The sequence below is a fragment of the Pangasianodon hypophthalmus genome, chromosome 17 (genome assembly GCF_027358585.1).
Source record: "Pangasianodon hypophthalmus isolate fPanHyp1 chromosome 17, fPanHyp1.pri, whole genome shotgun sequence".
In the NCBI taxonomy this organism is placed as follows: Eukaryota; Metazoa; Chordata; class Actinopteri; order Siluriformes; family Pangasiidae; genus Pangasianodon; species Pangasianodon hypophthalmus.
In genome coordinates, this window is record NC_069726.1 from 20223572 (window position 1) to 20240361 (window position 16790).

A 16790-nucleotide genomic window follows, 5' to 3' on the forward strand; every position below is an offset into this window, starting at 1 on the left:
GTTTGTTGGTGAGTGTTGGTATGTGATGGTGAATTATTACTGTTTAATGGTGACTGTTTGTGTTTGATGGTGAATGACCTCAAAAGATCTCCATTTTTGGGGTCGTCAAAGAGTCCATTAGCAAATGTAATGCAAAGTCACTACTTATTATTCCACAACATATGAGATTATTCAAGAGCATGTCGCATTTAAGGTCTATTTGTGCAATTTACCGAGCTTTGCTGTCCCCTTTGGAGCATCACATTAAAATGCTTTATGCACTCATCATCAAACTGAAAGTTCAGTCTTGTTCAAGTGTCTTTGACCAAATTGTCTCACATCATCATGGTCATTGCATTTGATTCGTCTTGCAAACTACTTCCTGTTTATTCTATCCTGCTGAACAGTGCCAGTATACATTGACTCACTACTCATGCTTCTTTGATTCAGTAAATTCTTGTAAACACTGCAGTCTACAAAAATCCAGCAGTTATGTTCTGACATGTCTTTGTCACACCTTTTGAATCTACGAAGGTAAAAATGAAACCCAGAAACAGACGGTGCTCACTGAGCTTAAAGAAAGCACAGACACCACTCTTGAGATGACTAAACAGATTATTTTGTCACAGGATGACTTCCTGTCATCCATCTCCCATCTTACACATTCACATTAAGAGTGGTTTATTATTTTAACTCAGTCAGCAGCAAGGCTCAGCAGCCTGGTCAGGAGGGAGACAGAACAGCTTAAAAGCACTATCTTGGAAATCAGATGGGGGGGCGGGCTTGATGTGACCAAACAAGCAAACACACCAGTTACGAAAAACATATTGTACTCTGTGTGTGTGCGTGTGCAACTCTTATTACATTTTTCCAAGGGTATTTCAACACTTTTCACTAATGTAAGTCCAAATATATCAATAATGAGTGTTTGTCAAGAGCCAGCAAGGAATTTACAGATTTCTTGAACTGATAAAAGTCCAGAGTTTTAAATATGTATTCATGGATACTGAGAATCAATCAGGTGTTCTGACAAATGACATTTTGACTCAACAGTAACTGCTAATTATGTTCTGTAAATTACGAATATTTCATGTTTTCCCTACCAGTGACCATGAAGAGATTGTGAACATAGAAAAGTTTTGCTGGTAGAAGACTTGAAACCAGCAGCAGTTCCTGCTCATCATAGGATAAAGGTGATCAGTCAGAAGAAGGTTGTATTGATTTGCAGTGACTCTTCCCTCTAAATGAAATAAATGTCACACAGAATAACAGAGCTACTGGTCCTTACTTTAATTTGTCACCTGTATATACAGTCTCTACAGTATATTATATATATTACCTGAGAAACTGCACAGTATTTGACAGGATAAATCAAGATGACAACATAAACCATAAAATGGTTTAGTTCTGTCTTTATATATCAATCAATACGCCCTGAAATGAATAGACGTCGATGGAAACCTTTTCCCAGCCGATCCTCTTGTGTTTTTAGGAGCTGACTTCCTCTGGTATGTGTTTGGAGATGAAGCCTAGCCCTTCATCACAGAAGACTCCTTCCTGTATATCTCCTGTTTTACTTCCTGTTTTTAGTAGTTTCTATTCCGTGACCACACCCGTTATTTTTGGCAGCTCCTCTTATTAGTCTCGTTATGCTCACATTACTCTGTATTGTCATGTTCATGCACCACCAGGCAAAAACCAGCCTGAAGTGCCTCAGTAGTAATTCTTACTTTTAAAAAATTGAAAAAAGCTATACAGATTTAGAACTTTTTACAAATACCTTTGACTAAACAATTTATGAAAGCCGTCTACAAAATTGGCAGAATTGACAGAATTCAACAACTGCCCTTAGATCTGGGTTTTTTTTTTGGTTTTTTTTTTTTTTTTTTTTGAGTAAACAGGTTTCCATTTTTTTTTTTTAATCAAAAAAAAAAAAGCAGCTTGACATGTTTGAATGAGAAACCAGAAAGTGCAAAGTTCTCTGTTCTAGAGACTTTCCTCTGACACTGGAGACTCATTCCAAAAATGCTAAATAAATATATAGTAACAACTTACCATACAAACCCCTGTGAAGGTTGTTAAGGTGATGCATTAGAACATGGCATAATATGATAACTTCTTACACTTTTAATGATAACCTCTCTTTATTTGTCAGATGGGTGTGTGTCCCCGTAAAAAAAAAAAAAATGAGGATAAGTAAGAGGAAAATGCTAATTGCAGACTTCCTAAAGTGTACTCCTGGGGTGATGTAGGGAGTAAAAGACACAGGAAGCTCGAATGTAAACCGTCTCTTAGCCAGTTCCTGAGATGTTCAGATACATTGTTGTGTGTATGTGCGTTTTTGTGCGTGTGTGTGTGTGTGACATTGTGCAATTTTGCAGTCAAGCTATGAGACTAATGTAGCTAACAAGTAATGGGAGCTCGCCCAAAATATTTCCATAAATATCTGCCACAGACTATATCTAGTTCTTCAACGAAAACTTGCTAATGTGGTTTAGGACAGGGTTTCTCAAACTTTTTATATCCAGCGACCCTTTTAACTGTATGTATAGATTTATTTCATGCACATTATCAAAATTTTTTAGTCAATACTTTTTGGAGTGATAAAGCTTTCTATTCCTGAACATTCCACCAAGCATATTAGAGCTGATTAGAACTTGGTGCTTGGACCCCTAAATATAGTAACTTTGATAATGTGGGTTGTGATTTCCATCACTGTAACAAAATAAAGTCACAGACCGTCTGGTTATGCTTCATGGACCCTGGACCCCCAGTTATGCTTCATGGACCCTGGACCCCCAGACGGACCCTGGACCCCCTGCTTATGCTTCATGGAACCAGGACCCCACTCTGAAAACCACAGGTTTAGCATACAGTGGGGCTTATTGTCATCTATAAACATGAATTAACAGTGTAATATAAAACACGTTATATGTAACATTATAGGGCGGCCATCTTGAACAACTGAAATAATTTTCTGAAATTCCACCACTTACGCTACGATTCCTAAAGCTGAACATTATGCAGATGATAAAATAGTTCCACAAGTATATGAAAAATGTGTGAGATAGACTTCTGTTACTCATTAGCCACATAAGCTTTGTATCTCAAATACAATGTGAATGATCGACTAAATTTGTTGCAAAAGGGGAACTTTATCTAAAATATTCTGTAACACTTTTATATTCCATGTCGTGAATATAATGTATTTGTAAGTAAGGAATAAAATACTTGCAGGTGTGCTGTTATAGGAAAATAATGAGTGTGTGTGTGTGCAATTTGCCAACATCATTTTTTTGATGTATTAATGAACAACGCATCATACTTTTTATCCATTTATAGTTACATTTAATGTTGTGGAATAAGTTAGTCCCTGTTATCACTTAAATTGTACCAAAAAATTCAGTGTTGAAAAATTCAGTGTTGAAAAAGCTAAATTTACAGAACTCTCTGAGTGTTACAAAACACTGACACTGGAGACTCCTTCCATAAATTCTAAATAAATGCATCCGTACAGAATCTTTTCCATAGCAACAATGATATGTTTCTGTTAAATAACAACACATTGTTTATGTCATTTTTTTTTTTTATTTTAACCTCGTGTTAGCTGTTACTATAGAAACGGTAGTGTGTTAGAACAAGCATATTAATATACACCTGTGATTTGAGTTACAGCTGGAACTACTGTCACAGCTGCTGTTAGAGAAAATTATTCAACACCATCTGACCAGTCAGACTTGAGAATTGAACAGCACTCTGGTATAAATATGACTTTTAACAGCGTTTCATGTTTATTAGTGAAACCGAGCTGAGTGCTAGTCTCAAACGTCATTCATCTTTGAAAAATCATTTTGACCCAGACGACTTAAACACCTGAGCACTGAGCACATGGAAGGCAGACCTTCTCCTTGTTCGACTCTGTGATGGAGTGAGTAGCTGCTGGAGAAAGAGGCCTCCACTGGGGTCCGTGTCAAAATAACAAATTACTTCCAGTGAAGGAGAATTGCATTGGTACCGAGTGCTTGCCCCTTCATGTGGTAATGTTTAACACACTGCTGCTATCACTTAACTTCAAAACGTGTGTGAGGCAGGGATGTGATGTGTTCAGGTCAAAGGTGTGTCAGGACACAGTTCAAAACTACTTACACTAGCTTTTTTAAGGAATTTAAAGGAATTTAAAGTGCTATGTTATACATCAAGCTTACAGTTCAGACTATACAAACTTTTCACAACAGTGTTGAATTACCACTTAGCCCATAGTGTTTATTTAAAATCAGACAAACACATATGTTTTCAGCCATATAAGGTGTCTGAAATGTTTGTTTCTTTAGATTTGCTCTAGTGCTACTATGTTGCTAACAATAAGGAAGGTTAATAGCTACCAGCTAAGTATTGTGCAAACTGCACGCTGAAATGAAACTTGAGATGAATCTGCTCATCACATGGACACCCAGATGGCACATATACGTACGTGCGCTGGTACAAGTGTCTGTGTGTGTGTGTATACTACTGAAGAACACTCTGTTTTGCTATATGGGAAGACGTCAGCAAAATATGGTGCATTCCAGAAATTTTGAGTGTTAATACTACAAATCTGATTAAAAATATTGTAACAAAATGTAAAGATTTGCTTGAAGTAGCAGCAGTTCTTTTTATTTAATAATTTTTTTTATAATTAATTTCATTTGAGCTTCACTGACCCACATTTTCAGTTGACTTTCAATTATAGGGTTTTATTTTTCGCCCTTAAACTGAACTGACCTCAACTAAATTTTTTCAGGGATTGTATTTAGTATGATCCACAAAATATTTATTTCACATGATACCCAAAGCAGCATGGTAGCACGGTGGGTAGTGTGGCCCTTGCGTTGCTTCAGGGTCCCCGGGTCGATCCTGAGCTTGGGTTACTGTCTACGCTGAGAATCACATGTGCAGTTCTCCCTGTGTCTGTGTGGGTTTCCTCTGGGTTCTCCGGTTTCCTCCCACTGTACAAAACCGTACCAGTAGGTGGATTAGCTACTCTAAATTGCCCCTAGGTGTAAATGTGTGTGTATGTTGCTCCGTGATGGACTGACTGGTGTCCCATTAAGGGTGTGTTCCTGTCTTACACCCAGCATTCCCATGATAAGTGTCAGATCCATGGAGACCCTAACCAGGATAAAGCTAATATAAAATAAAGCAGGATCAATGATATCCATGTTTGCAGCTGATTTTAAACAGTTATTTATATGTATATATAGTTGACTGTGAGTCTCAGCTCAGTGTCAGATGCAACTCTTCTCCTTAATGCACTCCATTAACTTTTGTAAGTACTTCATGCAAAACCAGAGGGCGATACAGTCCCGAAATGCACCGCGGTGCAAGGAGTATTGTATTTACCCCAAGCGCATGCAAGACACTCAAAAAAGCAAGTCACATTCTTCAGTAGTATACACACACGCGCGCGCGCGCACACAGAAATCCTGCTGCTGCGCTCTGGCACGCTCTCGCGCTGTTTAACGGGAAACCGCTTTTAGGCGCGCGAGACGATACGAGAAGCACGAGACAGCTCGAAATGCGCTCTGGAGAGCAATGCTTAAGGCTCGCGGCACTGCTCGGTAAGTAACGCATGTATTTAGTTACTTATTTCCCTTCTTCACTTCATTTGCAGGGTGTCCGCGAGCGCTTTTCCAAAAAAAAAAGCGGCGTTTCTGCTGCATCGCACGCGCGACTTGTGCACAAGTGACTCGCGCTGTGTGCTCCTAATGCATTACTGATGAGTCCATAACATTAAGCGCGTGCACTTTAAGTGGTCAAAGCCTCTTGGTGCTTCTTGTACAGTATACTTCTCCCAAAGGCCTCATTGCGCACAGCTTTGGAGAAGCCGAGTTGTTTTTTTATTATTATTTTTATTTTTATTGTAGTTTGGTCTTGCACGTGCTCGGCACTTCTTCCTTCGCATTAACTACTGATGAGGTGTTTGTGCGCGTGAGAAAACTTTACAGTAGACTACATATCACTATGTATGTGTGTTAGAGAGTGTATTTATGTGCTACCTTAACACCTGAGGTTTTTTAATTACCTGACTTTTATACACCTGCAGCATATGCATGCTCATTCCAAAGCAGGACCAAGCATCCAGTTTTCCACAGGACGGTGTTAAATAATGAGCCTTGAGTAATGGGATGTCTTTGAATGAAAGTAATATTAGCACCATGAAATTATGCATTGGACAAATGTTTGATTTAAGTGATACAGCACCTCTGGCGTCCTCGGTTTGATTCCTGAGCTCGGAGTTTGGGATGTTCGGATGTTCCTGTGTACATGTGGAGTTCCTCCAGGTTCTCCGGTTTCCTCTCACTGTCCGAAAGCATGCAGGTAGTCGTTCTGGCTGTTCTAAATTAACCCCTAGGTGTGAGTGAGTGTGTGAATGTGTGTGAGTGTGTGCACAATGAACTGGCGTCCTGAATGAACCTGGAGTGAATTGTGCCACCTGGTTCTCTGGGATAGGGGCCAGATGCATTGTGACCCTGACCTACATAAAGTGCATACTGAAGATGAAGGAATGATAAATTGGCATAGAATGAGTGACCACGTAGTGAGTGTATGAGCTGCATAGTTGTTCTATAGTTCCCAATACTGAAAAGATTTGGTCAAAACAATTACAATAATGTGTAATAGACCTCTTAGCTTTGAGGTGAGTGTTGGAGTGGCAGTTGGGGTGGCAAGGCTTATTTCCAGAGTGGAAACAACCACCATGTGCCTTCTGTGTGGCTATGCCTCTGAATGGGGACCATCCGGATTTGTTTGGGAAATAGTACATACATAGTATGTATATACATGAGTTTCCTGCTCTGGTGCGATATTTCCCAGCCGAGTCCTCAACAACCAGAAACCTGCTTGGAAAAAAAGTAAAAATGTTTATCTGGGATCTCAGAAGAGAAACATTTCAGTGACACATCTCACTCAGCTAATCAAATCATGACTTCATGCTTTATAAGGTTAAAATGGGTGTGTTACTGTGTTAGGAAGTATTCGAGTATACTCCCAGTCCTCCTGGTAATATGCTGCGCTGTCCAAAAAACATGCTGGTAGATGACATTGGCTGCTCTAAACCTCTATTAGGAGTGAATGAATATTCCATATTTCACACCCAGTGATCCTGGAATAGGCTCCGGATCCACCACAACCCTACACATTCAGAAAAAGGGGTACTAAACTGTCCTATTCCTTGTTGCTAGGGTGATACCTTCAAGCGTACACCTTTTGTACCTTATATATGTATCTATTACCTAGAAATGTGCATGGATTATACTGTTTATTGTAAGTTTTACTCTAAAAGTTAATTAGGGTCCAAGTATGTACCTTAAGTCTTTTTGTAAATGTATAATATATGCACATTTCTAGGTGATAGATACATATTAAAGGTAAAAAAAGATAAGGGTACTACCCCGGCGACAAGGAAAGGTACAATTTAGTACTGTTTTTGTTCAGAGTTTGACCAGGATGAAGCGGTTACTGAAGATGAAAAAATGAATGGATGTCAGTCAAATTCACTGGAAGCTGTCCGGATCAGTTCCTTTAGAATTACCTAAGTAGGGAATAAAACATTTTGAAGCATGCTGTTATAGGAAAATAATCAACAAAGGGGCAGCAACGTGACATGAAGCAGAGTTACTGTTCCCACCCCAAAGTTGATGATTTTCTAATAACAGCACATCACAAAAGTATTTTATCTTCACACTGATACCTCTTATTGACTTCCCAATGCTTACAATTAAAATTTTATTAATGAATGCCACATTGTACTTTTTATCCTTTTATAGTTATGTTTAATGTTGTGGAATGCCCATGAAACAAGCTATGCACTAACATTATTAGATAGATGTAAACCTGTCAGAATTACTGTCACCTTCTGACCAATCAGAATCCAGAGTTCAACAGTGCTGTGGTATAAAGGATGTTAGTTAAAAGTGAGCTTGTTTTCAAATCCACCATGGTCTCTCTTTCTCTTTCTTGACTCCTTTCTCTCACTTTTCTCTTTTTCTCTCCTTCCTGTTTCTTCATCTCTCCCTCTCACTCATTCTCATTTCTCTCTCTCTGTCTTTAGAGTCATGCAGGCATGCGATCTTTCTTAGAAAATTGAGTTAGATGTGTAGATACACACACACACATGCTGTCACACCTTTCCACGCACTTCCGCTGTATGGTATTACATCTTCTTTAGCTCTGGTGTGTGTGTGTGTGTGTGTGTGACACTGCAGTGGAATCTGAGGCTTCAACACTTTATTTTATCAAACAGGTGGTTTTGGTTTCACACCAGAAATTCACCATCTGCCTTTAATCGGTTTGGGTGTGTGAGAAACATGTGAACATGCTTGAAAAATCCTGTAAACACCCATGCAATCAGAGCAACCTGATGGTGATGACACGCATTTCACTTGCAGTCATTTGAATTTTTCGTTCTTTCGCTCCATTATAAATGTTGATTACCATGAACGGTTGTACTGTGGCATTTGTCCTTGTCATTTGGTTTGAATTTCTTTCTTCGTAAAGCATGCTTGGGCGTGAGAAGGACTGAGGCTGACTTTGATTAGACTATAAACTCATGCTTGACTGTTTGAGTTTGAGAGATTTGGTGAATGAAAGCTGCTTGAGTGGCGTAGAAGGCTGGAAGTCTTGGACAGAGTACACCCATCGGGACAGTTCTCAGCTCAGTCGTCGGTTTGAGCAATGCTTTAGAGCATTTCCACAAAAAGAGAAATAGCAGTTGGTGCAACAAGCACTTTCTTAAAACATTAAATTTGAATATATGCATTTAGATTTTGATACTTTGTGATATTTTGCTTGCAGCGCTTATAATTTTGTAATACTTCTGGTACACAATTAACCTGGAGAATGTATAGCATATATATTTTATGCATATTTATTTATATTTTGTGTATATATTGTTAATTTTAATTTTTAAAGTTAATTTTTAGTTGTTTTTAAGAGGTAAATTTACATATACCATTGACACCATTGTGAGCAAGGTGACTCAATACTCTATAGTTTAATGGTTCCTCCAGAGAGACAATCTGAAGAACTCAGTAGACACTATATAGCCTAAGGTTTGTGGACACCTGCCCATCACACCGTGAGATTCTTCCCCAAACTGTTGCCACAAAGTTGGATGCGCACAGTTGTATAGAATATCTTTGTATGCTGTAGGGTTACAGTTTCCCTTCATTGGAACTAAGAGGCCCAAACCTGTTCCAGCATGACAAGCAAGCTCCATGAAGATGTGCTTTGCCAAGGTTGAAGAACTCGAGTGTCCTGCACAGAGCCTTGACCTCAACCCCACTGAACACCTTTGGGATGAACTGGAACACTGACTGCACCCCAGACCTCCTCACTCAACATCAGAGTCTGATCTCACTAATGCTCTTGTGGCTGAATGAAAACAAATCCCCACAGCCACGCTCCAAAATCTAGTGGAAAGCCTTCCCAGAAGAGTGGAGCTTATTATAACAGCAAAATCTGGAATGGGATGTTTAACAAGCACATATGGATGTGATGATCAGGTGTGCACAAACTTTTGGCCATATAGTGTGGATATAGATACTATACCGTGTGTGCATACAGCAAACACAGAACTGCTATAGTGACGCATATTGTGTACACAGTAAAATTCTTTGGGGAAAAAAGAAGGGAAAATGTTGCAAATTTTGTTCTTGGATTTTACATTTTTAAAGGCACAGAAAGAAGAAGAGGCACTGATCTGAAATTGAGTCGATATCAACTGAAAATCCTGGATCAGATAGTTGAGGAGAAAAAAATTAGTCGTTAAATTATAATTTACTTCCATGTTAAAGTTTTACATGGACATTTTATTTATTTGGGACTGTTTTTACAGTTTTAACCCAAAATGATAGACATATTGGTGTATCCTGTACCAGGGAATTATTGTTTTTTTATTTAAATATGCATTGTGATAAGGTTTTTTTTTGAGACTTCTGTTAAAAAAAAAAAAAAAAGCTGTTATGTGTGTTATTGATTGCTACATAGTACTTCCTGTGGGGAGGTAAAGTGTGTGAGAAGTTTCTATGTGGTAATTTAGATGGCCATTTTAAGTCAAGTATTAATCTTGATGTTATGCTTCTAATCTTTACTGTTTGATGGCTCAAATACAAACACACACTAAAACTTTTATTAAAAAAAAAATGACCGTAGCATGGCTGAGATCATGTGTCTGGTCATGTATATGTCCTGTGACTGCGGTGTTTATCTCCCCGCTCTGATAAACTGAACATTCCTATGTTTGCATGTGTTCCCTGCATGGAATGCTAGCTCTGATGGCTAGCTCTGATCACCAGTTCTGTTTGCTAGCCACGTGAGGCTTTCTAAATTTATGACCTGAACTCACTAACCTCACTCACTTCACCACGTTTAATTGATTCTCTCATTTCCTCGTGTCTTTATTTATCTCTGGCTACAGACTGCGCAGTGTTTTATGGCTAATTTTGTAATGTGCTCCTAAAATAGAGACGAGAAGACAAGACGAGACAAAGGAGAGAGAGAGAGAGACAGAGAGTGACATTTCTAATTGTAATGTAACGAATGGTTTCTACCTCGTAAATCTACACAGTATACAGGCAGATACATCAAAGGTCCCAGAAGACCGTGCTCTGAACCATCTTCCATACTTGGATGCTTATTAAAGGCATCCTGTCGCTAGCTGATTGGGTCCAGGCCTTCATGACGATCTGTAATTACGTCACGTTAACATACACTTGATGAGTTTCTCATGCTTTCTGGAATTAGTGGACCTTCATGGTTATTTCTAATCAGGAATAAAGGAGTAAATTGTTTCCTGAATTGTGATTGCTCAGCAGGTTTTATACATTACATGCTGACTGTGTTAAAGAAATATTTAGGCAAAAATATCAAACTTACTCTATCAAACACAACTTCCGCCTCAGTCCCACATTTCGATAATCAACCAAGATGAGCTGTCTGGTGTCTATGCAATATCTTCCTCAAACTACTTCCAGGACACAGTGGGACTTACTTTAATCTATTAACATTGGCAAAACGCCAAGTGCTGTAACATTATACAAAGGTAACGTGTCTACGGTTTAATCGCCTTTACGATTTCTGATCCCTTGCTACAGCGATGCAGGTGACATCACAATACAACAGTATTTGTTCAACTAAAGCAGCGGTCAGACTACACATGAATAAAATTGCGATAAAAAACAACTAATTCACTGACGGGGAAAGGACATGGGACGTGAAAAACTTCTGCTGGTTGAAAGAGTTTATCTAGGTGACCTCTGACCTGTGAATTCACCAGCCTTAGTCTTGTGAGTCAACAGAAACCAAGAGGCTGGGGCTGTGGTCTCTTTCGATCAGAAAAAAGTATGGACAAGCTGCTTATTATTAAGTCACATCGGTCCATTGCCTTGCTGTTTTCTTACTGTTCCTTGCAACACATCTGGAAAAATTATAAATTTTTTTTAAAACGTAAACAAATTTGGTGTCACACAACCTGCACAAGGGTTTTTTTTCTTTCTGAATGCTAGAATTTCTTGTTAGCATTATAGGGGAAGCCATCTTAAACAATCTTTTCTTTAGTGCAATATGGTATCACTGGTATTAGGCCCTTTTCCGCCTACTGAATTGAGGAAAGCTGGGATTTACGTGGATAATATACTTCCACTTTGAGCCTGTGGTCGTAAAATGAGATTACATAGCTTAAAGTTGTTGTGTGGCACGAGTATATGAAGATTTATGAACGTATATACAGAAGGCATTGGTGGGGATAGACCTTATTTACTTGTTAGCTACATGATCCTCGTATGCCCATTAGAAAACTAACCAAACATGTCTTGACTGTGGGAAATGTTTTGCGCTGATCTTTAATGTTAGTCAGATACACAGCAGTTGAGCCATTGTATTGTTTGGATTTAGTGCTAAAAATACATCTGATGGTAGATGGATAGACATGATTTACTGACTTCCCTGTCTGTGAAACAAGTTAGTTCCTGTTATCACTTTTGTCATAACAGGTACAAGCAGTTGGTCCATCAGTCTTGAAATTCATAAGAAAAATACAGCTCGTCATGTTCCCGAGAAATGTAGAAAAAATGCCAAGCCTTCTGTCCTCTAGACTTTCCCATGGTGGACATCTTACCGTTACAAAGCGCTAACACTGGAGACTCCTTCCAAAAATGTTGAATAAACATCTCCTTAGAAAAAGCTTTACCGTATAAATTATTATATAGTACGTTTTCCTTTGTTAAATAACAACACATTTTTAATCTGTTTATTATTAGGCTTAGATTATGTGGAGCGCCTGCCCCTGTCCATCATACAGTATGTCCGTTTTGTCCTTTTGTCTTCCATTTACCATATTTGGTCACGACTTCCTGTTCTCGCATACTTTCCTCTTTTTAGTGATATTGTGTCATGTAGAAAGAAAGGGCTGGAATTCATGAATAATTAATGAGAATATGGTTTCATCTAATCACAGGGCACCAAGTTCACAAGCGCACCAACCCTCACAACGTTTCCTTTAATGGTGGATCTTCCTTTCCCAAAAATATAAATGTTATCAGTGGGATTTGTTTACCAGTATTAATTAAAACGTTTTGATCTCTTTTAACACGTTAACGTCATTCTGTCACACGCAACAGTGTAAAGGTGTAATGGATCTGTCACGTTAGCAAGCTAAATAGCATCAGCTGACTTCTTTAATGCTAACGTTGTGCTAACATTATCGGATTAACTCTAAGATGGCTGCTTCTTGTTGTCACAGTGGTCCTGCTCTGTGATTGGTGGAAGCCATCTGCACTCATTAATTATTCATGAAATTAAGCTTGCGGCCTGGTGATTGTTTCCGCCTGTTCCTGCTTCCTTTTCGTCTTCCCGCTACACTGTGTGTAGTCTTGTGTATTTATACAGTCATTCTAAGGCGTGACTTCCTGATACTGCGTCCCTTTCCCAGTTTGCTGGTTCCTGTTAGACTTGTGTTTTCTCTGGTTCTGACCCTTGGCTGTTTTTATCCATCTTTTATTATCCTGTATTTTTTCCAGCCTGAACTTTTTTAGATCTCGACCAAGAGTTTATATCTCTTTCACTGAAATAGCTCTAATAAACACAACGCCAATTCGACACACGTGCATCCTGCTCCTGACTGTCACACCTGCTTTTCTCCACTCGTCATAAATGTCTTTCTTTCTTTCTTTTTTCACTCTTTCTTATGCTCTTTCACTCTCTTTTGCTGTTTCACTCGCTTTCTTTCTTTTTCTTTCTTTATTCGACTCTTTCTTTCACTCCTTCGCTTTGTTTCTTTCGTTCTTTCTTTTGCTTTTTTTATTCACTCACTTGCTCTTCCTTTAACTTTCTTTCTCTCTTTTGCTCTTTCTTTTTTCATTCATTTTTTATTTCACTTCTTCTTTTGCTCATTCATTCTTTACTTTCTTTCATGTGTTTTTTCTTTCATGCTTTCATTTTTTTTGGCCTTGACTTTTTCCTTCTCTTGTCGACTCTTGTGTTTGTGCTTTCTTTCAATCTTTCTTTTGCCCTTTCTTTATTTCATTCTTTCTTTTGCTCTTTCACTCTCTCTTTCTTTCTTTCTTTCTTTCTTCCTTCCTTTCTTTCTATCCCTCTTTCTTTTATTCTTTCTTTGACTCTTACTTGAATCTTTCTCTCATCTCTCTATCTTTTGGTTTGTTTCTCTCTTTCCTTTGCTTTTTTTTTTCTGTAATGTTTGCTTTTTCTGTAACTGGAAACAGTTCAATCACAATCAGCTGTTCATGAGGCGTTAACCATTTAACCATCACATCATGGCTGGATCACCAGTAGAGTTTTTTTTTTTTTTTTTTTGGGATTTAAAATCTTATCTGTCTTTCGTCCTCTGCCGGGGAATCTGCAGCTTTTCTTATCTGTAATATTTGGAATAACGTGACACAAACCACGGCTGGGTTTTAGACTTTCATGGAAGTGTTTTGAATCAGCAGGACTTTAACAGTCAGTGAGTCAATGCGAGAGTGTTGCTTTTATTTGCTGCAATCCACAAATCATAGTCACTACCCGAGGATAACCTACGATCGGTATCTTATTGAGACATGGTCAAATCAAGACGCAGCTGAACGCTAAGTCACGATGAAGCACTGAAACATGTAAAGTGAACAAAGTAGCCAGAATGAAACCCAGAACAAATGAACACACAATACAGGAACTAAGCATTGTGGTGGTGTAGACAGGACTGAAACAGTACTTGTTGCCTTGGGAACTGTGATGTTTTTTCAGATTTGTCCCCTCGCTGCCATCTTAGAGGAACCTCTGCTACTTTATTAGCACAAGTGGCAGTCATTAGATGAGGAATTGAGTCGATATCACTGTAGATTTCTGGAATTTACTCAGAAGGTACAATCTGACAGTTTTATTTAGCTTCATTCGTCCGACGGTTTTTTACAGTTAGCAAGCAGAACGACTGAACAGAGTTTGATCCTAGACACACAGTTTGCATAATGCTAAAGAAGTAGCTATAAACGGCATCACTAGAGATGGCATGATACTACTTTTTCAAATTTTTGAGTATAATATACCCATCTGATATTTTCTGTTTAAAAACTACAAAGCTTTAAATTTACTTAGAGAAATATGTGAAAAATACATGGCTAGAAACACGACTTACAGAAAGCCGTGGCATATACTGCAAATATAATAACAAAAAAAAATGCTTAAGTCTCTTTATATGTAACATTTACACTTCTAAAAAAAATAGCCTCCAACATGACTTGGTTGATCAGCTAATTTGACTTGGTTAATCAGCTAAGAAGGACATTGTGTATATTTAATTTTGGAATTGTTGTGTTAAGCATGAAGGATGGTAATAGACCAAATTAAAGAGATTAACTGAAGTACATATTAGTGTTTGAATGAAATGTTATGGTGTTTAACATGCTACACAGGAAATCACACCTCAGAGCTTGATGGACAGATGTGTCATTAAGCAAAGCTTGTGCAAACAAACCTGATGCTAAATTTGTATTCTGCAGATTTTCTCCACTGTGTCAAAGTAGGAAGAGTTTGCAACTTAAAAGCTTTGTTTGCTGGACGCAGAAGTGTGACTTCCTGTGCACCAGAAGAAACACCGCTCCATTTCCTTAAAACCTTATTTTTCTGGGTAATGTTCAATGTGAGACCTTTGTACACGTTTAAATATTACCTGTTTTATTCTGTTGGAAACGTTTTATAAACCAACGCTTTATAGGTTCAATTTCTCAAATGAACATAAATCGTGATTTTTCCAAAATGATATTTGTCTCACAGGGATGATGTTGAGGTTAAAGGTGTGAAATAAATCATGTGAAGCTGTGTCTCAGTGCACAGCTTTTTTCAGCCAGTGTTGAGATAAACTCCGTCTCGTTCAGAAGGCAGTAAACTGACTGCTTCAGAAGCTCATGTAGTGAAACATAGTAGAGGGAAAAGCAGCTCTGCAGTAAAACAGTGCAAATAAAACGCCTTCGCTCGCTGTGGGGGGACAGACAGGTGTGACCTCGGGGTCGTGACCCTGTGGCTCTGTGACCTGGGGTCATGTACCCTGAAGCACAAGAAAACATGTGCACACACACAGTAGGCATGCCATATGTTATGCCACAGAGAGACAGACATACAGACAGGGACATATAAATACAGAGAGACAGAAAACTGATATACAGAGAAACAGACAGACAAACAGATAAACAGAGAGACAGTTAAATAGGGAGACAGATATTCAGAGCGACAGACAGAGATTACAGAGAGACAGACAGGTTGATGTACAGAGAGACACAGACAGATATACAGACAGACAGGGTCAAACAGACAGATATACAGACAGACAGGGTCAAACAGACAGACAGATTGATGTACAGAGAGACAGATACAGATATACAAACCGACAGGGTCAGACAAACAAACAGATATATAGAGAGGCAGACAGGCACACATATAATGCAGACAGACAGATAGATATACAGAGAGACAGACAGACAGACACATAAATACAGAGAGACAGACAGATATACAGGTAGACAGTTATACAGAGAGACATACAGACAGAGAGAAAGAGAGGCAGACAGACAAACACATAAATACAGAGAGACAGGCAGACAGGTGGACAGCGACAGACTGACACGTTTAAAAAGAGAGAGACAGACAGACAGGCAGAGACAGATTGGCAGACAGACAGACAGACAGGGACAGACAAACAGGCATATAGGTATACAGACAGACAGGCGGATCTACAGACAGTTTCACTGACAGAGACAGAGAGACAGACAGAGAGACAGACAGATGTACAGAGAGCGAGAAGACATGTTTTTGAGTTGAATTTCTGCTGCATGACTCATTTTGGCAGTTCAGCTGTCTGAGGGCATCAGAGAGGAAAGACTGAAGTGTCTCCGCTCCAACACACATGGACACACACACACACACACACACACACACAACAAACAACTTGTTAAAGGAAAGTCTTTCTGTGAACTCTTCCAGGCCTGTTCAGCTCTTTTGATCTGCAAAGCTAAATTTATAGCTGAGGAACACGACATTTCCTCCTCATAATCTTCGTAATGTGTAACACACTACTGTGCATTTCTCTCTCTATCTATCTATCTGTCTCTCTGTCTGTCTTCCTTTCATTCTGTCTAATCTAACCTGCACAGTTTCCCCTTAACCCCAAATGTAGTCAATCATCTGAGCTTGAGCTATGAGGCTGATGAAGCTAACAATTCAGGGTGTGTGATATGACAAAAAAATCATATCACGATTCACAAAGGTATTTCTATCATATGAAATTCCAG

The 16790-nt window shown here is 38.8% G+C and overlaps 1 protein-coding gene across 1 annotated transcript in view; it reads left to right on the plus strand.

Moving 5' to 3' along the window:
* Positions 1 to 5376: 5376 nt before the first annotated feature.
* itga1 (integrin, alpha 1) overlaps positions 5377 to 16790 on the plus strand; it is a 60578-nt gene continuing 49164 nt past the window's right edge. Inside the window, exon 1 of the mRNA XM_026942659.3 lies at positions 5377 to 5576. Within this exon, the coding sequence (XP_026798460.3) occupies positions 5534 to 5576 (43 nt within the window). The 5' untranslated portion in view covers positions 5377 to 5533. The remainder of the gene's footprint in view (positions 5577 to 16790) is intronic.